Source organism: Bos indicus, chromosome 5, assembly GCF_029378745.1.
Source record: "Bos indicus isolate NIAB-ARS_2022 breed Sahiwal x Tharparkar chromosome 5, NIAB-ARS_B.indTharparkar_mat_pri_1.0, whole genome shotgun sequence".
NCBI classification, from domain to species: Eukaryota; Metazoa; Chordata; class Mammalia; order Artiodactyla; family Bovidae; genus Bos; species Bos indicus.
Genome location: NC_091764.1, coordinates 117402006 through 117425292, shown reverse-complemented (window position 1 = coordinate 117425292; position 23287 = coordinate 117402006). Strand labels below are relative to the sequence as shown.

At 65.1% G+C, this 23287-nt stretch overlaps 1 protein-coding gene across 3 annotated transcripts in view; it reads right to left on the bottom strand.

Moving 5' to 3' along the window:
- Positions 1–1897: 1897 nt before the first annotated feature.
- GRAMD4 (GRAM domain containing 4) overlaps positions 1898–23287 on the bottom strand; it is a 66286-nt gene continuing 44896 nt past the window's right edge. For all 3 annotated transcript variants that reach the window (XM_070790588.1, XM_070790590.1, XM_070790589.1), the window contains exons 4-19: positions 19251–19371; positions 15788–15849; positions 14066–14198; positions 13647–13672; positions 13024–13115; positions 12409–12500; positions 11194–11242; positions 9982–10053; positions 9649–9692; positions 9468–9577; positions 7428–7582; positions 5738–5882; positions 5096–5189; positions 4373–4457; positions 4009–4077; positions 1898–3882 (exon numbers count right to left, since the gene is read on the bottom strand). In XM_070790588.1, coding sequence (XP_070646689.1) covers positions 3778–3882; positions 4009–4077; positions 4373–4457; positions 5096–5189; positions 5738–5882; positions 7428–7582; positions 9468–9577; positions 9649–9692; positions 9982–10053; positions 11194–11242; positions 12409–12500; positions 13024–13115; positions 13647–13672; positions 14066–14198; positions 15788–15849; positions 19251–19371 — 1454 coding nt within the window. In that variant the 3' untranslated portion in view covers positions 1898–3777. The remainder of the gene's footprint in view (positions 3883–4008; positions 4078–4372; positions 4458–5095; positions 5190–5737; positions 5883–7427; positions 7583–9467; positions 9578–9648; positions 9693–9981; positions 10054–11193; positions 11243–12408; positions 12501–13023; positions 13116–13646; positions 13673–14065; positions 14199–15787; positions 15850–19250; positions 19372–23287) is intronic.

The following is a 23287-nucleotide window of genomic DNA, read 5'->3' as shown; positions in this document are numbered from 1 at the left end:
AATAAAACCACCCTTCCGTTCCGTTTGCCAGCCCCTTTCTCTTGTGGCTCAGCTGGTAAAGAATCCGCCTGCAATGCAGGAGACCTGGGTTCAATCCCTGGGATGGGAAGATCCCCTGGAGAAGGGGAAGGCTCCCCACTCCAGTATTCTGACCTGGAGAATCCCAGGGACTGTATAGTCCATGGAGTTGCACAGAGGCAGACATGACCAAGCGACTTTCACTCTGGTCCATTAGTTTCCCCGCAAATAAAATTCCTCAGTATGTTCACCCAAGAAGCCCAAGCTCCCTTTTATCTTGTCACTTCTTGACAAATTTATTGCCCTTTATTAAAACGGCATATAAAACCCTGACTCTGACCACCTCTTTGGGTCAGACTCTTTTTCTACAACGGCCTCCAGGAACAAAAAAATACGTAAATATTAGCATTAAATAAAAACTCTATGCCTTTTCTCCTAACTTGCCTTTTGTTGATTTAACTTGCAGACTCCAGTAACTGAACGTAAGAGGGTAGAAGAAAGGTTTTTCTCCTTCCCCCATGTGTTTATCTTGAGAGAGCGTAGTTTCACAGGTTTTGCTCTTTACATGAAGTGGTCCTACTGTGTCATTTTCTGCAGCTTGTCTCATTTAGCGGGTATTAAAACGTTTTCATCATGAGACGGAATTTTCCAGTCTATTAACATTGCGTGTGTTTTCCTTTACGTCAGTCCTCATCATGTCCTAGAGCTTTAGAATTTTTCCACATTTCTCAATGTTATTTGGATTTGTTCTTAAAAACATCGTTATTGTGAGGCTACTCTCCTTTAAGTAGAAATGCAGTTGTTTTTTGAGTGGGATTATATCCAAAAAGGTTGCCTCATTTATCTGCAGGCCTGGGGGCTGTCTGTAGTCACAGATACTGGAACGTTTGTCTTCCTTCACGACCTTGTTGGTGGGATGCCAGCCCTTGACAGTGGAGGACGCTGGGTCCACAAGAGGAAGGGGCTGGGCTTCCTGTCCCAGTGGTTTTGGGGCAGATCTCAGCGAGCCGGACACTAGGGCCTCCCTCGGATCACGGACCACAGCTGCCAGTCCCAGACACCCCTGCAGTCCTCAGGGTCCCTCACACCTCACTCGAGTCTCTGTTTCAGCAAATACCTTTGGAATCAGCTTTGCCAGTTGGTCACCGTGGGGAGAACCGGACCAGACCGAGTTCTTGGTTCACCATAAGCACCCCGCTTTGGTCAGTGTGTGGCCTGCTTATTTACCTGTCCGTCAGTCGTAAAATAGACTCCCCAAACGCCATGTTGTAAACAGCACCCGTGGAGAGAGCCCCAGTTCAAGAACAAGAACGTTCGTTTCATTCCCTCTGTGCGCCCGTCTCCCCCTTCTGTCCCCCAGACCCCCCTGCCCCGCACCGCCGGGCCCCCAGCACGGTCACTGCACGGCCCCAGTGGCTGCAGAAGCCAGGCAGGTTCCTGCATCCGTGTCCAGTGTCGGCGAGTGGCCCAGCAGAACCACACGCGCTACCAAGGACCCCTCTGCCCAGGGCCCCTCGGCCTCCCACCTCAGCGTGGTGGGGGCTGCAAGCAGCACCCGGCCCCAGATGCTCACGGTCCCCCGGAGGCCAGGCCTGAGCACCCCCCTCCAGGGTGTGTGCCAGCCCCTGGACACCCCTCCCCGCCGGCCACCACCCATCACTGGCTTCCTTCTTCTGGAAGCCGGCCTCTGCCTCCGTCTTCCCAGCCTGTCCGTGTGCATAGCCCCCCGCCCTGCCCCCACGGCCCACTCCCGGGGGACCCACCTCGCCCCTCGGCCTTGACGCCAAAACCCCACTGCCCTCCAGCGCTGCTGGCCACGGGACCCTGCCAGGAAAGCCACCCCACACCCTCCCCCACTGTGAGCACAACACGTTCCAGGTTTATTTAAATAAAAATTTATAATTTATACAAGACTTTTTTCTTTAAACAAGGTTTTTTTTTTTTTTAAAAAAAAAAAGTTACAGGAGGGTTTTTTTTCAATTAGTTCTTCATACAGTACAGTCCTTTTGTAGAACAAAAGTTACTGGTAAGGAGCATTTACAGATTGAAAATAGACTCAAGCTTCAGACATAAAAACGTTAACATTCATTCTAGTTCCGTGATCGGTCGCAGAAATTAAACATCTGCCCAGATTTACACGATTCAGTAAAAACGACACGGGCTCTTGCCGACAGGGCGTCTGCCCAGGCCGGCGCCCTCCCGGCGGAGGCCCCGGGCTTCCAAGCAGGGCCCGCCGCGGCCCCCGGCGGCCGCCCCCAGCACATGGTCAGTTTTCATCTCCCTTTCTCCTCGGAAGGGACTCAAACCAAGCCACGTGGCTCTGAAGACAGCAAGTCCGCTCCCCTGCAGGGCCCCTGCCCCAGGCTTGGGGACACACGCTGACCACACAGTGGCCCCAGCGAGGGCGTCCGGCAGCACTCCCGGATGTCGCCCCCGCAGTCATCCTGGACCCAGTCCAGGGCCCACCCTGCCTGCCTCGCGCCCGGAGGGGGGCCCCACTGGCTGTGGACCCTCCCCCAGCCCGAGACTCGCTCCACCTGTGCTGACCAGGGGCCAAAGCCCAGGCTGAGGGTGGACTCCGCCTGCGTCCGTTCAAGGTCGACCTGCAGAATCAAAAGATCCCAGCGCCGGGGGGAATGGGAGCCGGGCTGGCCCCGCCCTTACGGTCCAGACCGGGGCGTGTGCTTCGGGAGCTGGTGGGGGAGGCTCCCCATGGGGCGGGGGGACCCCTCTGGGGATGTGACCTGAGTGAGGCCACCGCATCACTCACCCGACCAGCAAATTAGGAGCAAAGGTAAAAATCACATCTGAAAAATGATACAAAAATAAGAAAAACAGCTTGCTCTCTGTAAAAAATATAATCTTCTGTTTCTTCAAAAAACAACGATCCCAGTGACACCGGGGGGTGCGGGACAAGCTGAGGGCCGGCGGGCCCGTTGTTGGAAGTGCGCTGAGCAGCTCGGCACGTCCATCCCCGAGGTCTCGGGCCAGTCCCGACACCTCGCCGGCTTCTGACGCCAGGCCTGCGAGGACCCCGCTCCCCTCCATCTGGGGGCACCGGGGTGCGGGCCGGCCTCCGGGCTCTGCTCTGTGCTGCCGCCAACGCCGAGCAGGCTCAGCACCTCTCAGCCCACCTGGGGGTGCCTGGGGCACCCCTATCCTTCCTGCTCCAGCCCATGAGCCCCTCACCCAGCCGGCCCTGCAGCCTGGAAGCCGGCACGAGCCCCGAAGCTCGAAGCCCCCTGAGCGGCTGTCGTCCTTGGCCTCTCCGCATCCCCGAGGCCGATCGCGGCCCCCGAGAGGCTGGCCGGCATCGTGCTCCCAACACGCGTGCTGGGGCCTCCTTGAAGGGCCGGCCCGTTCACGGAGGCTGGCAGGGACCCCTCGCCCGGCGCGGACGTCCCTCTCCACGGGGAGGCCCTGCGCGCTCCTGTGGCTTTGCTGCGGAAGAGCTGCTGGTGCCCGGCACCCGGGCTGCGCGGTCTCTGCCCCGCGGGGACCGAGGGGGCCCGGCCGTGCCTGGCGGCGGGTCCCGTGTGGTGTCGTCCTTCCCGGTGGCCCCCGCGTCCACGGGACGAGCCCTCGAGAGCCCTGACCCCTGCACAAAGGGGTCTACACAACGCAGGGTCAACACAAGGGAACCACGCATCTGGGGGGGTTATTGCAAAAGATCATGAGGATGTCCAATTTTTTTTTTCCACTACCAAACTGTTGAGAAAAAGAAAAAGAAAACCTTCCAGAGGAGTCCAGGAGCCAGCACTAGCTGTCAGCGCCAGCGGCTGCCGCGGACGTGATCTTCATGTACTGGCTGAAGATGGTCTCGAACGCCTCGTCTCTGTGCACCATGGCGCCGAACACCAGCGGCTGGCGGGAGGGAGCAAACAGGCGCAGGCGGGAGTCCATGCAGGCCAGGGACTCGTGGGACCGGGCCACGCGGGCAGCCCCCACCCCCGGCCCACGCCCACCTCCGGGCCCGGCCAGCGCCTTTACCTTCTGGGTGGACGGCGTGGACACGGCGATCCCCATGCCCGACCCCGGCAGGACAGAGAGGACCTTGTACTGAAAGCAGACAGCAGGCGTGTCACCTTGGGGCTCTCCTGGGGTCAGGGCCACCCTCCTCGCACCCCAGGACCTTCTCCTCCATGGAGCCCCGGATGGCGAGATCCCCATGGCCCGGGCCTCGCCAGCCAGAGAGCACAGGCGGATCGTGTGCCTGCACAGATGCCGCCCAGAAGCACAGCCCGACGGTCCACACGGCCCCCCGTGCTTCGCTCTAACCGACCCCGCTACCAGGGTGGCTCCCTGCTTCACGACCCCACAGCCGCCCGCTCCTGAGATGGGGGGTGGCACCCACCTTCTGGATGTCTGTGATGTCCATCAGCTTGATGACTTTGTTCCTCTTGGAAGAGCCGGACTTGGAGCTTTCGAAGCACAGGTAACTATGGGGGGTCAGGGGAGTGGACAGAGCCCAGCACGTGAACCAGGGGCCACGCCAGCAGCCGACCCGCAGCCCCGACACGGGGCCCCCTCACCGACTGAGACACGCCGGCTTCCTGCAAACGGTTTCGCTTTTACAGAGTCCTATGGCTTCTTGAGTCTAAAGCCCAGCGCTCCCACCAAACCCCACTCACGGTCCCGCAACGAGGCCCGCGGGGCGCCCTGCGGGAGACGTGTACACCCGAGGCCCAGGGTCCGCCTGGCCAGAAGCTCCAGCAGTGGCGGGGGGGTTAGGGAGGTGTGGTCCTCGGCAGAGTGTGGGGGACGAGGTGGTCAGGGGGCCCCCCAGGCTGAGACCAGGGCCCCCACCCCCACGGGGCAGCTGGGCTGCCTCGTCCCAAAGGGGGATGAACAAGGAGCCTGCCGGCCACCCTCAGGGCCCAGGCCGGGGAGGGGGGCTCCTGCCACATGACGAGCACAGCAGACCAGGGCACCCCGGTTACGGCATGTTGGACTCCAGGGCCAGGGCCCAGTGGCTCTGGGTGGCTCTGGGCAGATGCTGGACCGGGGGGATGCCTGCTCAGACCCCGGCCGCCCCTGGGGGTCGTGCCCGCCTGCACCCCACTCACGGCTCACTCACTTCTCCGTCACGTACAGGATCCCGTTCCTGATGTAGTCGGTGGGCATCTTCCGGTCCCGGTTTATCAAGCAGCACCGCCAGCCGTTCTCACACACTGATGGGGACAAAGCCGGACAGGACTTGGCCGAGACGCTCCCCCCGGAGACGCCCGCCCCGGGCTTGCGTCGGGAGCATCAGCGCTGGCTTCTCGGGAACATCCGAGGCTCGCGCTCCACCATCGGGGGAACCCGAGGCGGCAGGGGCTGAAGCCGCTGGGAAATGGGCGCCCCTCGCACATGAGCGGGCAGGAGCGTGAAGGCAAAGCCTGGTTTAAACAGATCAAACTGGGGCCGTGGCTCTCAGAGCACACGGATCAAGGTCTAGGTCAGCAGAAAGAGGGCTTGGGAGAAGCTCAAGGCTGAAGCTTTGCAGAGGTCTTCCGCCAGCCGGGGTCACACACGACAGAGGCCGCAACATCTAAGCCGCCCTGCCCACGCCTGCTTGCCTTTCTGCTGCCAGACCGCCCGCCGCAGATGCGCCTGGCCGCTCCGACCTCTGACCCAGGGGCCCTCCCCTGGCCCCCACGGCCCGTCCCTGCCTTTGGGTCCCAGCACCGGGGCGGGCGAGCCGCCAGGCCTGCCCACAGGCTCAGCATGCGTGTACCTGCCAGGGGACGCTCGTTCTCCGTCAGGTTGAAGATCTCGTGGAAGTTGCCTTTCTTGGCACCGTGCAGGCGGCCAGTGTCCTCGTCCCTGCTCAGGCCGGCAGGCGCGCTGGACACGCAGCTCCGGGAGGAGGCCGTCTGCAGCTGCGGAGGCCCGGGTGCCTGTGAGCGCCACCCGCCGAGGGGGTGGTGCACACGGTCGCCCCCCAACCCCGGGCCCAGCTGCAGACACGGACAAGAGAGGCAGGCACACCCAGGCGTGGGCGCACACCCCCCAGAGGGCCCCCAGGGGACCCGGCCCTCCTCGCCCATGAGCCCCCTACCCTGGGCAGAGCTGCCTGGCCGCGGGGGGCCCTTCTCACGATGCCCCGTCCCAGCCGCTGAGCCAAGGCTGAGCCGGCTCGTGCGGTCAGAGCGGGGCTGGCCGGCGCTCAGCCCCAGGGCAGCTCACAGCCACGCTGCGGACACCAGGCAGGCCGAGGCCCTGGCCACCGACTACTCAGACAGAGTGAACCATGGCCACGCACGGCCCCCCACCCCGGGCCGGCCGAAGCCCCGGCCACCGAGACCATCAGACAGTCAGCCACAGCCACGCACAGCCCCCCACCCTGGGCCGACCGAAGCCCCGGCCACCGAGACCATCAGACAGTCAGCCACGGCCACGCACGGCCCCAGGGCGGGAGGGGCGTCCCCGGGTCACCGCTCCTTGTCGCGTCCCGACAGCAGCCGGAAGGGACAACGTGCACGGGACCAAGACAGCTGAAGGGGCAGGGGCCGCACAACACGCGGGCACGACCACCCGCTGAGGGAGCCGCGTGGACGCCCAGCAGGGTCACCCTCCACCCCGGGAAGCCCGCCTCCCGGCTCTCTGGTTAAGACGCTTAGGGAGCCTGCTTAAGGTGGGCCTCACCCCTTGCGTCCACTTGGGTCTGTGTGACCAGAGCCCACCCACGGGTTCAGCGAGCTGTGTGCTGCACACCTGGCCTGTGAGTTCAGGCCCCCAGCGAGCCTCGCGGTCCCAGAAGCCAGGAAGCCCGGCCCACGCTTGACCCAGAGCTTCCCTCCCACAGACAGAGGCATCAAGGCATCACTGGACACTCAGACACAAGGTGAAACCCAACGTCACCTCCTCCAGGAAGCCCTCCTACACCTCCATGGGAGTCCTACCGAGCCCAGAATCTCCCCACTAGTCTGGGACCCCAAGAAGAGCAGCAAGGCCAGCGTGCCCTCCGCGTCCTGGCTCCGGACACAGTACCCGACGCCCACACAGCCTTCCACCAGCCTGTGAGCACTGAATGTGCCGTCTCAGCCTTGCTGCACGAGCCTCCGAGCCTCCAAGCCAGGGATCGGGAACCAGGCCCTCCCGGGACTCCAGCTTCCAGCATCCTGAACCCTCCTGCCTGGGGCCTGGGGGGCCACCTGGCTGGGCAGGGCCTGCTCCCCAGCCAGTCTGGATGGGCAGGGGTCCTTCAGGTGGGTGGGGACCTCCCCCAACAGCCGTCCCCTGCCCAGGGCTGTCCGGCTCTGGGATAGTCACCCTGGACCTTTGGGACAGTGGAGCTGGTCACGGGGAATTTGCCCGCACAGCTGTTTCGTTTCCAGGGCCCCACGAGATCAGAGTCTCCCCAGGAGCGGGTGCGAGGCACAGCGGGGCAGGCGGGCAGGCCTCCCCAGCGGCACGTGGCCTACCCTGCGCGACACGGCGGTGCTGGAGCGTTCCTTGAGCTGGGGGTCCGTGGGGAGGCTCTTCCAGATGATGTAGGGAGTATCGTACTTGGCTCGCAGCCTCGGGCAGCGTTTGAAGATAAAATCGATGAGGAAAAACTTGATTCCGGCGTAGAGGCCTGGGGGACAAATGAGGTCCCGGCTCACCAAGACCCTGCAGCCCCACCCGAGTGGCCAGCATGCAGTCCCTGCCCTGCCTGGGGGCCCAGTGCTCCCTGGAGGGCCTCCCGGGACCCAAGTGCGGGACGGTGGTCCTGGGAGGGGGACACGCAGGGCGGGGCAGGGACCCCAGCTGAGAGGGAAGCCTTTCTGGGTGCCGTTATCTCAAGCCCAGAGGTGACTCAGGCCATACGATAAACTGTCCCTAAAAGGAGCCAACCAAACAGAACCATGAGTCACCGTCCTCTGAGGGGACGTGAGCAGGACTTTGGGGGACCCCTCCCCAGCCTGCCCGCCCCCATTCATGCGCCAAGGATGGGCCCAGAGCCAGCTCCAGGCAGGGGATGCCTGGGCCAGGAGAGCCCAGCCCGCAGCCAGGCCTGGGGGTCGTGCCTGGGGAGGGGGTGTGACTTCCCGGGGTGGGGGTGGGGCCTGAGCTAAGCGGGTGGGCTGGGCCAGGCCAGGGGCCGGGTCACTTCAGGACCCCGACCTCGGCCCTGGGGCAGTCTCTCCACGCCTGTGCCCCTCTCCCTGTCCTGCTACGACCCTCACACCGGGGGATGTCGGCATCTGCATCCCCCACAAACTTCAGGGACGACCCCAACCATCAGAACCCCCAGCCCACAGCTCCACACCCAGCTCAGCCCAGCAAGCCAGGCTCCACAGGCCTCCGCCTTCCCCACCAAGCCCCTTCCCAGCCTCCGAGGGGCCTCTCTGGGTACCCCTGTGGCCCTGCCAGGCCACCACCCAGTTCCCTCCATCTCCCTCCCCACCACCCTCGACTCCAAGCCCAGCCTTGTTCTCTTGGGAACTCAACCTACGACCAGGCGGTTTGAAATGCGGGCAGGGGCCAGTCCTGCACACTGCACACCTCGCCACTCAGGACTAAACGCTAATGCTCCCCACACTGCCCCTCCCACCTCCCTGGAGGTACTGAACAGCCCACCCGGCCACTCAGGGCAAAACTGACCCCTGCCCCACCCCAGCCCACCCTCACAAACCCTGACAGCGATGCTTTGCAAACCCACCTGGACCTGAGCACACCCCAGACTCACTTCACCCCAGCCCAGGGACGTCCCTGACGTGCTCAAAACACACCTCATCATTGCGCCCCCTCCAGCCCCAGCTCGAGTCCCTACACCCGACACAGGACCTGAGGCTGCCTGTCCACAGCCCCGCCCCAACGCCGGATCCCACCCCGAGTCTTGCCTGCCCCCATCACACCCCTGTACCCTTTGACCTGTCCCCCCCAACCCCAGGAGCCCAGGAGCGCTCACAGAGAACCATGGCAGACACCCAAGTCCCACGGGCCTGGGGTCCACCAGCCCCGCCCACCAAGCCAGCAGTGGACGGGCTGGATTCGAGAAACCAAAATCTCATCTCTCTAGGTTGGATGGACTCCGTGTCTCCCAAATGCAAAGGTTTGGATGACAAGCCACTGGGGGAGGGGTGGAGGGAGGCGAGGGCACGAGCTGCCCGCCCGAGGGCTGCAGCCGGGGGGTTGGGGGGGTGCATCCTGGGGGCGCATCCTGGGGGCGCAGGTGGGGGTCAGGGGGTGGGGAGGTGCGTCCTGGGGAGCAGGTGGGGGTTGGGGGGGCACATCCTGGGGGTGCAGGTGGGGGTCAGGGGGTGGGGATGCGTCCTGGGGCACAGGTGGGGGTCGGGGGGCTGTGTCCTGGGGGCACAGGTGGGGGTCGGGGGCTGCATCCTGGGGGCACAGGTGGGGGTTGGGAGGGGCGCGTCCTGGGGGCACAGGTGGGGGTCAGGGGGGTGGGGGGCACGTCCTGGGGAACAGGGCCCTGGCTCCCGCACAGGTCAGAGGGCCGGGCACCAGCAGCTCCTTACCCAGGGCCAGCCCCACCAGGCGGAATGGGAAGAAGCAGGAGGCGAGGAAGGCGGCCCACAGCGCCACGTACAGCTTCTGGGTGGTCTCGGGCTGGACCCACATGAACAGGCTGGAGGGAGAGGGCAGGCTCAGAGTGCGTGGGAGGACCCCGGCAGGGCGGGCCCCGGGCGCACGACTTACTTCTTGATCTTTTCCAGGATGTCTGCCATCTTACCAAAGAGGTTCTGTGTGAAAATGGAACTGCGGTCACGACAGAGACCCCAGGGCTGCACGGCGACGCTGGAGACGCCCAGAGGTGCCCAGAGACCACGGCCAGAGGAGCCGCGGGGCCCCGTGCTCCTGCCCAGCCATGCCCAGGCACAAGCCCGGTGACAGGGAACACCTTGCTCAAGACGAGCGACCAGGCTCCACGCCCTCCCGGGAGCTCGCCCCGGGCGCCGGTCAGGAGGGGCTCCTCCCACTGGGACGCTGGAGTTCCGGGGGCCCCCCACCCCCGAGGCCAGCAGCAGGTACCTGGGCTTTCTGGGCGACATCCAGCACGAGCTGGAACTTCTCAGACACGGTCAGCTCTTCCTTCGGAGGCTCCTTCAGTCAAAGGAGAAAGAGAATTTCCACTGAAATTTAACAGTTCAGAGAAATTACCGACGTTAAACAGGACGAGGCCTCCCAGCCCGGGGACCGGGGTCTCTGCCGCCCCAACAGAGGGATGGGCGTCCCTGGGGGGCCCAGCCTGAGGGGGCAGCATGGGCAGCCATTCCCGCTGATGACTCCGTGGAGCCTGAGAGACAGCAGGCAGCCCCCCACCTGACTGCTGCCCAAACAGGCTGCCTTCAGAGGGGCACCTGTGATCACAGAGGCCCCGGCCAGCCCCGACTTCACAGGCACAGGCACAAGGCCCCAGCGGGAAGGCCTGGCCTTGTCCAGCTGGCATGAGTTCACTCAGCAAGAACCTCCCAAGGACTTCCGGGTGCCAGGGCCAAAGGGCGCAGGCCCACCTCCCCCAACCCGCCCCCCACCCGACCCACCTAAGGGGCCCTGCAGACCCACCGTGTCCTGTACCCTGCCCTGGTCCGTGCTCAGCCCCCAGGGGCTGCTCAAACCCCCCACGATGCCCGTCGAGGCACCGTGGCTTTCCCCCAGCCCATGCCCGACGGTTCTGCCCCTCGGGCCAGGGTCCCCTGCGGAGCAGGTGGGCAAACCGTCTGCAGAACGCCAGGGGGCAAGCGCGCGTGTCTGCAGACCTGACGTCTGTCACGGCTGCTGCAGCCCCAGAAGAGTCACGGCGTAAATGAGTGGGTGTGACAGAAATCAATGAAACTTTATTTACAAGAGCAAGCGATGGGCCACAGGGAGCTCTGCTGACCCCGCTCTGCACGTCTACTACTCCAGCCCATGCATCACCCACCTCCCTCCTCAGGACGGGGGTGGGAAGCAGCTCCTGGGGCCCCCCTCACTGCCTCCCCTCTAAGACACGTCCCCGCTGAGGCAGGGCAGGGTAGGCTAGGGCAACCTGCTTCCCATGCGGCCAAGCCCAGGCCAGTGAGGGGCGCTCGGGGCATCAGCCGGGGAGGGCCTCAGGTGGGGGTGGCCGGCCATCCCCTCTCTGACCACTGCCCGCTGGGCAGGGCTCCCTACCAGTGCCCACGCAGGCAACCCTGGGGGCCTCAGGGGACCCACACCCTCTGCACAGCCTGACCCCGTGACGGAGCCCCTCCCGGGACTTACCACCACTTCGGACACTTCGGGCACGATGCTCCACTGTATCCTCCAGCCCCTGGCGGACGGAAGACCACACACCCTTACCAGAGCATCGTCTGCAGGCGGTGGGCACCCAGGGACGACGTCGCATCACCAGCCCTGTGCTCCCAGCCAGGAGGCGTCCCCTGAAATGCTGGCCGTGGGGACAGGAGCCTCCGAAACACCGGCCATCTGCCCAGACCCACCAGGCCCCTCCTGGGCTCAAGAGCAGACGACCCGGGCCGCCCCCACCAACCCCGCCCTGGGAGCCCTCCTGGGCGGGGGACACGTGTACGAGCACCCAGAGGGGAGGGGCCTCCCAGAATAAGCTGGGCGACAGCGGCAAGGGCTTCAGGACCCACGCCAGTCTGGGCACAGAGAACCCTTCCGTAAGCACTTAAAGGTTTGCTTTTCCCCAGGAAACACTTTCCAGTGAAGCCACTTGGGCCAGCAGAGAAGCACCCAGAAACACTGGTGTGTAAGTGAACTCCTGAACGGCTGAGAAAAAGCACGGGAGGCAGGGCCTACTCTCAGGCCTGACGTGAAACCGGGTTTCATTCACTCTCTGGGGAGACCTCGGGGCCACACAGACCCGGGAAGGCCGGCTTCCCACGCAGCCCCCCACCCCAGCCTCGAGAGGAAAGGGGGCGCTCAGAAGGTGGGCAGGCCCTGGGCTCGAGGGTCGCTGAGTCCCGGCGCCTCTGCAGCTCCGCCAACCCCCGCACTTCAGATGTCACTGCTTGGGGGTACTTTCCTGCCTAAAAGCGGTGCGATCAGAGGAGGGACCAGAGTCACCCCAAAGCTGGCGCCCACTGGCCGCCCACAGCAAGGAGCTGCTGGGGTTTGGTCTGCCAGCAAACCCTCCTCCAGGAGTCCAGGGACTGCAGAGAGTGCGTGTGAGTGAGCCACTCAGTCGTGTCCGACTCTTTGTGACCCCATGGACTGTGGCCCGCCAGGCTCCTCCATCCGTGGGATTCTCCAGGCAAGAACACTGGAGTGGGTTGTCACGCCCTCCTCCAGGGGATCTTCCTGACCCAGAGATCCAACCCGGGTCTCCCATGTTCGAGACAGATTCTTTTCTATCTGAGTCACCAGGAAAGCTAGAACAAGCTCCCAAAACACCAGCGTGCGACACAGGGCCGGCTGCACACGCGAGGCGGGAGCTGGGGCAGCCGTGCACACGAGACACTCAAGCACACCTACCTGGCTATGAGGTAATTGAGGGACAACCTCAGGATCGCGAGGAACAAGAACATGGGGATGGCCCAGCCGTGCCACACGGCGTTCATGTACACCTGCGGGCGTGGGAGGGACAGACGGGGCAGCCAGGTGACCGGCCAGGCTCCTCCCGGAACCTGCCTGGAAAGCCGGCCACGGGTTCAGCCCGAGACCCCTCCCTCCCCAAGAACACTGCCGTGGGGGCGTTTCTGGGCACAGGGAGCCCACGTGCCAGCCCGAGGCCACACCCAACAGCAACTCTCTAGTCCTGACGATCCCACAGAGTTGCCTGGCACAGCAGGCTGGGTCCCTCTGGGAAACCTTGGGGTGGGGTGCATGCCCCCCAACCCCAAGGGGAGGGCAGCTACCCTACCCCCAGGGGGCACAACCCCCACCCCTCAGGGAGCACACCCTGCACCCCTCGGAGAGTACACATCCCACCCTGTGGGGAGCACAGTCCCCACCCATCAGGGAGCACAACCCCAAACCCCTCAGGGAGCACACCCCCCAACTCCACAGGGAGCACAGTCCCCACCCTGCCGGGAGCACATCCCCTACTCCATGGGGAGTACACACCCCCATCCCACAGGGAGCACTCACGGTGAAGGCAATGGCAGACGTGTAGACGGAATACCAGTCGGATAAGGCAGAGAGGTTCTTCACAAAGCTGGTGACGGGCTTGGCACCGCGCTCTGGGGACAAATCAGACCACACGGTCAGGCCAGCACTCACCCAGCCCTCAGACACACCTGGTGGTCCGGCTGCTGCACCAGCTAGGCAGGGGATGGGGGGACAGGGAGGGATAGGGGGCACCAAAAGGAGCCGGGCGAACTGTAGCCGTCACGGCCCTGGTGGCCTGGCCCCGGGCTGCTCTGTAGTGTCCCTGTGCTCTGCCCCGGCCACGTGTGGATGGGGTTTTGCTCCCACACCGCAGGCCCTGACAAGCATCTGGGGGAAGCACCATGTTTCGCTGGGGGTCCCAGGCCTGGAGGGAAACTCTGCTTCAGGCCCTGGGCCAGGGGCAGACAGACAGACGACATGGGCCTGGGACATACCTCCCATGGCCTGAGGAAGAGGGCGGGGAAGTCTTGAAAACTGTTCTTGTGGAAGGAAGCCCAGCCCAGTGCTGGGGTGGCCCCGCCCCACACGCAGCCCAGCCCCAACAGTGCACGCACGCAGCAGAGACAGAGCAGGTACTTACTAAGTCCACACTGGGTACTTACTGAGCCTCCTCATGTTCTCGGTCAGCCTGAGAGGGATGGAGGGGAGGGGTGAGCACCAGCACCCAGGCCCCGGCCCTGCGGCGCTCCACGGGCACTGGGGGAGACCCTGGGATGCAGGAGCCGCAGGCCAGGCCCCCGGGGGGCGCTCAGGGGGTGGGGCGGGCCCCGTCTCCCGCCCCGGCACCCCCCACCCCAGCCTCAGCCAGGCCTGGCCTGCTGGACCTCGTGTGGTCCCCGGGGCCCACCGTCCCCACGTGGGGCCTGTCACAAAGCCCGAGTATGGCCACGGGGGGTGGGGAACACAGCTGCGCGGGCGCCCCAGGGAGGACCTTCCCTCCTGCATGGCCGTGAGCCGGGTCCCGGGGGCCCCTGGGTGGTCCCGCTGTACCCCACCACCCCGACCTCCGCCAGGGCCCCACCTCCGGGCACTGAGGGGCTCCTCGGTCTCCACGGTGCTCTCCTCGGGCTGGAACCGGAAGTCCTCCACGTACTCCCCGAACTTCTCATAGAACCACTTCTGGACCCGGGGGCACAGCCCCTGGCTCCGTCGTTCTGCAGGACGGCGGCAAGTCTCAGTGAGAGGCTCAGAGAGAACTGGGGCGGGGGGCTCGGTGCGGGGTGCTCCCGGTGGGGCTGCTGGGGGCACGTCCAGGGCAGAACCGGGAGGGGCTCCGTGTCCTGAAGACCGCCCGGACCGCATCCACTCACGGTGCACTCCAGCCAGCCACGCGGACACTGGGGGTCCCCCGCGTTCTGAACGCCGACCCCCAGCTTGTCGGAGGCTGTCCCCAGGGCAGGTGCGTCCAGGCAGGCGCTCAGCCCACTGAGGGGCCTGTGCTGACCTACCCCCAACCTGTACTGGCCACACTGATTTGTCTGGGAAGGGGCCAGGTGGGCACTCGCCCCCAGCCACCCCGAGCCTGAGGTCCAGCCAGTGCGGGCGGGTGTCGGGGGTGGTGCTCTGGTGCAGGGGGTGCAGCCCAGGAAGTGAAGTAGTCTCTGCCTTTGGAAAGCCACCCCACCAGAAAACCAGCCCAAATCCCAGGGATGAGTCTGTCCCTTCGGGGGCGGGACGTGGAGTGGCCTGCAGGGGGCGCCATCCCCCCACAGTCAGAGGGGGACGAAGAGCGCACAGGCGGCCACGTGTCAGCTCAAAGGGACCGGGGCCTGGGGCCGACCCGAGGACAGTGCAGGGGCCACCAGACCACGGCCATCAGCGTGGACCTTGGCTTAAGGGTGGGCTGTGGGGGCGGGGGGCCGTGGAAAGACCCCGCCCCCGTGCACCTGTGCGGGAGGCCCATCAACCGCCACGCACTGCGAGGGTCTTGTAGGGAGGGGGTCTCCTGCGCTCCTGGCCTGGAACCTGGGCCTCTGGTCATGAACCGTGAGGACCCAAGGAGACTATGACCCACGGGACACCCAGCCAGCCTGGCGCCACGTCCAGCACCGGGGCCCTGGGGAGGGGCAGCTCCCTCTCTGAAAGGCAGGCACAGGGCCCCTGCACAGAGCAGGAGGGGGGCCGGGACCCACTCTGGCCCCCGAACTCAGCCCCCACCCGGAGGTCACCTGAGAGGCTTCCCCTCTCGGATGGCAGTCTCCGCATCTTTACCCCGCACAGCGCTCAACTGAGGGTCCCTCCGGGGTGGCTCTCTGAGCCCGGGCACGGCTTCCCATCAACAGTCAGCCTGCGAGGGTCCTGGGTCCGAGGCCACGCAGGCCAGGGACCGCTGCGGACCAGGCCCCTCCAGAGCCAGGCGGAAGCCCAGTTCCCTCCCACACCATCCTCTTAGTGACAGCTCCAGAAAGGGCCCAGTGGGGATGGGGACGAGGAACGCGAGCCCCGGGCGGGAAGAAACGGCACTGGAAGGTTCTGTGTCCTGACCCGGGGCGGGGGCTGCAGCCCGCCGCCCACAGCTGCCCCCAGCGCCCAGCCTCCGGGAAGGGGGCCCGGCCAGGGCCACGCGGCCAGAGTGACCACATGGGGAGGAGGGCGGGGCAGGCAGAGCGGCCGCCCTGTGTCTGTGCAAAAATAAGTCCAGTTCCGATGGGACGACTCGCACCTGGTACAGAGACCCCCCAGTGGGCAATCAGGGACCCCGACGGGAGGGGGTCCTGCGGGTAAGCACCACCCCCAGGCCTACCTGCTCCGTTATTGACCTGGGCCTGTCCTTTCGGGGGCTGCTGAGCTGGCGCCTCCTCGGCTCTTAAAGGGGGTGGGGATGGCGGGGGAGGAAAAGCAAGATCTCTGTTAGTTCAAGACACGGCCTGAGTCCAGGCTCAGCAAAGCCACACCCAACACGCCGGTGCCCAGTCCTGTCCGCCCGGCTCCTTCTGGGGTCCTGACTGCCCCACTCAGACGCGGGCTGAGGGCAGCGGGGCAAGCACAGAGCTACATCCATGACGGGCACACAGTGTGCAAACATAGAACTCTTTCTTTCCTATTAACTTTGACTCATTTGTTTATTTACTGTTAAGCTTGGAATAAGGGCTTCCCTGGTGGCTCAGAGGTTAAAGCGTCTGCCCACAATGCAGGAGACCTGGGTTCGTTCCCTGGGTCGGGAAGATCCCCTGGAGAAGGAAACGGCAACCCACTCCAGTATTCTTGCCTGGAGAATCCCATGGACAGAGGAGCCTGGTGGTCTACAGTCCATGGGGTCGCAAAGAGTTGGACACGACTGAGTGACTTAACTAACTAAGCTCGGAATAAACAACTCTTATAGCAAGTACTGAGTCTTCCCTGATAGCTCAGTTGGTAAAGAATCCGCCTGCGATGCAGGATACCTTGGTTCGATTCCTAGGTGGGGAAGATCCACTGGAGAAGGGACAGACTACCCACTCCAGTATTCCTGGGCTTCCCTTGTGACTCAGCTGATAAAGAACCCACCCGCAATGCAGGAGACCTGGGTTCTATCCCTGGGTCAGGAAGATCCCCTGGACAAGAAAAGAGCTACCCACTCCAGGATTCTGGCCTAGAGAATTCCATGGACTGTACAGTCCATGGGGTCGCCAAGAGTCGGACTGAGTGACTTTCACTTTCATACTGATTCCTGGGCCCAGTGAAAAGGTACTTATCAACACACACACTACAAGCACCATGCAAGGCCACAGGCTGGGTGACCCCTGGCCGGCAGGCTGCGCCCAGGTCCCAGCTGGGTCCGTGCTGAGCTCCCTGCCCCTGCGGTCTATCTTGCCGCACCTGACCACAGCAGTCCCCGGCCTTGGCGCCTCCCCGGGGCTCCCGTCTACCTGCCGGCTCCCGACCACAGACCTGACTTTCAGCCGCAGGCCCCGACGGTTGGGCCCCCACCTCTCAGGCAGTGCCCTGTCCCTCAGGCAGCCCACCTGCCCCTCTCGCCCTGCGGCGGGCTTCTGACTCTGCAGCTTCACAGTCCAGCAGAGAGCCCAGGACGTGGGGAAACTGGCACCCCAGGCAGACCTCGGTGGGAGCGGGGGCGGGGGCTCCCCCAGGACAGACCGTGGGGCACAGAGACCCTCAGCAGGTGCACACGCTCTGCGTCCTGCTCTGTTCCCACGACCGAGCTGTTTTTAACATTGACTTTATCTGCTTGGCTGCACCGGGTCTTCATTGAGACATGCAAGCTCTAGCTGCAGCAGTTGGGCTCTCGTTCCCTGACCCGAGATCGAACCTGGGCCCCTGCACTGGCCACCAGGAGTCTCCCCTGCACAGTGTGATCTTACAAGGAAGAACCTTGTGTGTTTGGTCACAAGTTAATCACTAAAAGGATGTGGCTTCAGGATAAAGTCATTACTTCTGCCCCAACAACCTGTCTCTCGATTACCGGTCTGTCGTGCAGTGAGCAGGACAAGCCTGGACTCGGGAACAACCCCAGTCCAGCATCTCTGGGAACCGACCCGATCTGCAGGTCCGTAACCGCAAGCCGTCATGGCCTCGCGGTGCCAGAGCGGGACGCACAGTGGACCGGCTGGACCAGAGGGCAGGGCGAGCAGGGGCCACAGATGCAGCCTCGTGAAGGCACGGACAGGGAGCCAGCAGACAGAGGCGGGCCCAGAGAAGGGAGCCGCGGTCAAGGAAGAGGGAGCGAGGCCTCTATGCCCACCCCTCCCAGTGGCCAGGCTGCCTAGAAGACCTTCCATGCCCAGGGCTCCTGACAAACAGGGCTTTACTGGGAACAGAGTGGGGCCAGGGCACGCAGGGACTCCATTCCCACCCTGGCTCCCTCTGTTCCCAGGCAGGGGCCCGGGCCTTTGCCAGGATGGTCTTTGAACCGGCTAGGGGTCCCACACATGGGGGTGCACCCAGGAAGCGCTGATGGCGGGCTCCCGGGGAAGGCCGGGCCCAGGCATTCAGCTGGGTACGCGCGGGTGCAGAGACACTCAGCGCCAAGCCGCAGCTGGGCTCGGGTTCTGGGTGGCCGCAGGCGGGCCCGGGGTCTCCGTCCGATGATACTGACCCCACAAAGTTACCCACTGAAACCAACAGGTAGGGGCCGAGCTCGCGGGGCAGACGTGTGGGAGCCCACAGCGCTCCTCCCGAAGCTGGGGCAGGGCACCTGGCTGCCCCGTGACGGAGGAGCCTGTGGGAGGAGGAGACGGTCCACGGCAGGCTGGCCCGGAGGTCACGGTGGGCGCGGGGCGTCGCCACAGGCAGTGATGCCTGTAGGGAGGTGTCCAAGGGGGCAACAGGGGCAGCGGGCGGTGGCGGGGGAGCGTGGGAGAGCACCAAGGCAGGGTGGCAGGGCCGCAGGTCCTGGGAGCAACGGGCAGCCGAGACCGGGGGACGCAGGGAACCAGGGGGCTCCGTGAGCTGCTCTGCAGCCCTGCTTCTCTGCAGCCGAGACTGGGGTACGCAGGGAACCAGGGGGCTCTGTGAGCTGCTCTGCAGCCCTGCTCCTCCGGGGCCCCAGGGCTCAGCTGTGACTCCTCTCCCTCCCCTCAGTGCAGAAAAGGAACACCCGCACCCCTTTCCAAACGAAGGCCCCAGGGCACAGGAGTGCAGCTGCCTTCCTAAGACCACGGCTCGCCACGGGCACAGGCAGGATACAACCCAGGACTTCGGGGCCGGGCCCGCCGGCTCTGCCCGCCCCAGGCCCTTGCGGCATCCTTGAGGAGGCCTTGGAGGGGCACCACCACTCAGCAGGGGCCTCACTGAGGACCCCTGCCTGGGGCAGCAGTACACACAGCCCCGGAGTAGGGAGGGCGACTCGCCACAAGTGCTCCGTGAGAACAGAGGCCGGGGCAGGGGGCCCACAGGCCTCCCGGGAGGGCTGAGACCCCACCTGGAGGGGGAGACGGGGACAGCAGAGGCCACAGCGCACTGGGGGCTGGCCGCCAGCATCTGGGCAGGGCCTTGGCTTGGGGACCCTGACCGCCAAGGGGCAGCGTTACCTGGCTCCGCCCGGCCCCGCAACATAGATGCCCGGCCCTCCCGCCTCCCGCCCCCAACACAGACAACCTCCCCTCCCCGCCTCCTGCCCTGGGGGTGGTCCTCACACGGCTGTCCCTGCCTCCGGCCCTGGGGGTCATCCTCACCTGCCCTCCCCACCTCCTCCCTGGGGGTGGTCCTCACCTGCCCTCTACACCTCCTCCCTGGGAGTGGTCCTCACGGCCCCACCGCCTCCTCACCTGGCCTTCAGCACTTCCTGGACCTTCTGCTCTAGCTCCATCCTCCGCTGCCGCTCACGGTCCAGCTCTTGTCGCAGCATCTCCGCGTTCGTTTCCTCTCGCAGCTTCCGGAGCTCCTCCTCTGTGAGGGAGAGCAGCCAGGTGAGCATCACGTGGCCTGTTCCGCCCACACACAGACGTGCCAAGGGAGCGCTCAGACACAGACAGCGGCTGCTGCCCCGCTCCATCCTGGGGGTCACCCCACACCTGCAAGAGCGTATCAACCGGGGCTCCTCTTACGGTCCAGGTGAGCTCTCGGTCAACGCACGCCGAGGGTCTCTTTACTTAAATAAACCAATTCAAGACAGACGCACAGAAAGGCCCTTCACCGAACCCTCTCCAGGGGCAGGACCCCCCGAGGAAGGGATGCTGGTGGCGCCTGGTCACCCACAGACACACTGCAGTGCGAGCCGTGCTGGGAGGCCTTGGCCACTGAGCAAAGCCCCTGCGAGGGGCAGACAGCCTACCGCTGGCTGCTGACCACCTGAGGCCCGACAGCAGGCAGATGAGAGACGGCAAGAGAACGAGCTGGTGCTCGAGAAAACCTGCACCAAGAAGGAGCACCTGCATCAGGGACGGACAGACGGACAGACAGACGGACGCACCGAGGGCCAGGGGTCCCGGGAGGCAGCATGGGGGAGGCCGAGGCGGCGAGGCCTCGGGGTGAGTGAGCACAGCCCCACTACGGGGTGGGACCAACGTCGCCACGGAGCGAGCTCGGGAGGAGGCGGGGGTCAGAGGAAGGAGGGGGCCACAGGCCCGGGAGCAGGGGCAGCACGATCAGCTGAGGACTCGAAGACATAGGGCCCCCCGGGCCCCCTCAGGAGCGCTGCTGGGACACAGGGACCCAAGGCCCCCGCAGGAGCGCCGCCAGGACGCAGGGCCCCCGGGCCCCCGCAGGAGCTTTGTCCAGGATACAGGGACCCCCGGGCCCCCGCAGGAGCGCCGCCAGGACGCAGGGCTCCCCAGGCCCCCGCAGGAGCGCCACCGGGACGCAGGGCCCCCGGACCCCTGCAGGAGCGCCACCAGGACGCAGGGACCCCTGGGCCCCCGCAAGAGCACTGCTGGGACGCAGGGACCCAGGGCCCCCGCAGGAGCGCCGCCGGGAGACAGGGACCCCTGGACCCCTGCAGGAGCACTGCCGGGACACAGGGCCCCAGGGGCCCCCGCAGGAGCACTGTCCTGCCCACCCACGCCCTGACTTTGGCCATGACACTCACTCCAGACTTCGGGCCTCTGAACTTTAAGAGAATCAATACGCCGTCTGAAGCCCCCGTTTGTCAAAAGCCGTCATGGTGGCGACAGGGAGTGCACACACGCGTGGGCACACACGCACACGGGCAGATCGCTCGGCACCTGCATGAGCTGGACACCCCACGACAACGCCCAGGCCCAGAGACGGCGGCCCCACAGTGGCCCCTGCGGCTGCCTGGCCTCCACCCGCCACACCCCCCGGTGCGGGGAACACGAGCTAGAGCTCCAGCAGATGCGCCTCCCGTTCCGAGACGGCGGGGTGGAGACGGGTGTGTCCTCGTGGGCTCGGGCGGCTCTAACGAAAAACCACAGAGTGGGCGGCCTAGACAGCGGACGCTTGCTTCTCGCAGCCCTGGAGGCTGAACATCAGGGTCTGGGGCTGGCAGACTCGACTCCTGGGGAGAACCTCCCTTCTGGCCTGCAGACAGCTGCCCTCCTGACAGGGCACTCAGTGAGCTTTGGCGCCTCTTCCTCTGCCAGCAGGGCACTAACTCCGTCCGAGGCCCCACCCTTGTGATCTCAGCTAACCCGAGCCGCCTCCCAGGGGCCCACCTCCCCCCTCCCCCTGGGGCTGAGGGCTTCCACGTACAAACGACAGAGGTGCAAACGCTCGGTCCAGGACAAGGAATGAACCGGGGCTCGCGGCCAGGACAGTGCGCCGCAAGCCGGCCGCCGGGTGCAGCCTTCCCGGGGTGCGCGCCCGCACAAGTGAGGCCCTGACTCCCAACAGCCCTGCAGGGTGTACCTCGGCAGCAGAGGGGGCGACAAGGCCCCCTGACCCTGAGGGTGCTGCCTCCTCTAGGCCCTGCGAGCTCCGGCCGCCAGCCAGGCAGCAGGGGAACCCGGGCATTGGCCCCCAACCCCCACCGGCCGTGTCCACGGGACCTTTTCAACAGCTGCCAAGAAAACACAGAAGCAGCCCCCCGGACAGAGTAACGTGAACTCCGACAACTGTGACAGAAGAACAACACGCCCTGGGCCGGGAGGTGGGCAGATGGCCGAGCCAACAACACGTCAGCCCGGGGTCAGGGCCACGGGAATGCTGGGGGCACCAAGGCTGGTAAACGGGCAGCACTGGGCTCCAGGGCCCGGCTGAGGGTCATCTCAGCGCCGCCTCTGTCCTGAAGTCAGCCCTGTGTGTGGTGAGCGGCGGCTGCGGTCTGGATGGTGGGTCACAGGCCACCCCAACCATGGAGCTGAGCAGCTGCAAGGGAAACTCCACAGGAAAAGCCACGCGTGGACACGTTCCAAAAGGCATTCCTGAGACCTCGGAGTACGACTGACTAGTTCCCCAGAGTCAGGGGTGAGGACTGGAGCCCAGGGGCGGCCAGGACAGCCCTGAGGTCTCAGCAGCGCCGGGGCAGCAGGGCGACCTCTGTTGCCCTCGCTCCTGGTCTAATGAGACCCGGAACCTTCTTTCTGGACAGGACGGGGCTCCTCTCCTGTCCTGGCCGCCTCATCAGACCCGGGGACACGAGACCCTGAAATTCAGGGCACGGTCGACATGACAGCCCTGGGCCCCCCACCTGGACGGACTGGTAGCGCAGCTGTGTCTGCACGGCGGCCTGCGCCCCAGTCCAGCCCGAGCCACGGGAGACCCTGCCCCTTCAGGGGCACCCACAGTGGGCAGGAAGGCGAGGCGCCGGCCCACCTCCCACGGGGGGGAGCTCATGACTTGCTAGATTTTGCCAGTAGCCAGGGAAAAACGTCCAGCTTTGCTGAGGGCTGGGACCCATTTGCTGGGTAGAGTCCAGGGGGCCTCCCTGCCTCTCCTGCTGGGACTGCCCTGCTCTGGGCACACGGGGCTCAGCAGTCCTCAGTGCCCCGCGGGCCCCTCCCACCAAGACTCCTCGAGAAGACCCTCCAGACCAGGGGCCGGGAGGACTCCACGCCCACCACCCAGGGAGATGGCCCGCCCGCTCCTGCTGCCCCCAGCTTCCCCAGAGGCCTCTTCAGGCCCGCTGGGAAGCAGGACGGCCCTTGCACCACACTCCAAGCTCCCCAAGGACCATGGCCTCATGGATGTGCGTACCAGGCTGGCGAGAACCAGGCAGAGAGGACACCAGCAGTGCGAGCGGCCATGGTGGGAACTCACGAACAGCGCCAGGAGTGAGCGGCCAGCCGCCACCCGGGGGGACCACCAGCATCCTACACACCAGGCATGGGGGCCCCACCCCACCCCCAGGCCTCAGCCACCCCCGCCTCCTACTGGGGACGCTGGGGACCCCGGCTGTGAGGACTTGAGGGTGCTCAGATTCCCACCCGTGATGGACGTGCCCACAGGGCGCCCGCTGGGAGGTGGCGGGGGCACTCAGGTGACTGGGGGTCCAAAGCCCTGACACGTGATCCACCCAGGAGCCCTAGCCTCCACAGGAACCCCCCACTCTGCCCCACACCAAGCCTGGTTGTGCCAAGAGGCCACTGCCTCATGTATAACTCCATCACCAAACACTCGCTATGCACGTGTCACACACCTGGAGCCTCTGTCAAAGTGGGGACGCTGCCGTGACGCAGCACCCGCACCCTGCCTGGAGTGGGCATCCGCTGGTGCCCCAGGCACATGTGAACTGGCTCCAGTCCAGTCGCTCAGTCACGTCCAACTCTGCAACCCCATGGACTGCAGCACACCAGGCCTCCCTGTCCACCACCAACTCCCACAGTTTACTCAAACTCATGTCCATCGAGTCAGCGATGCCATCCAGCCATCTCATCCTCTGTCGTCCCCTTTTCCTCCTGCCCTCAAC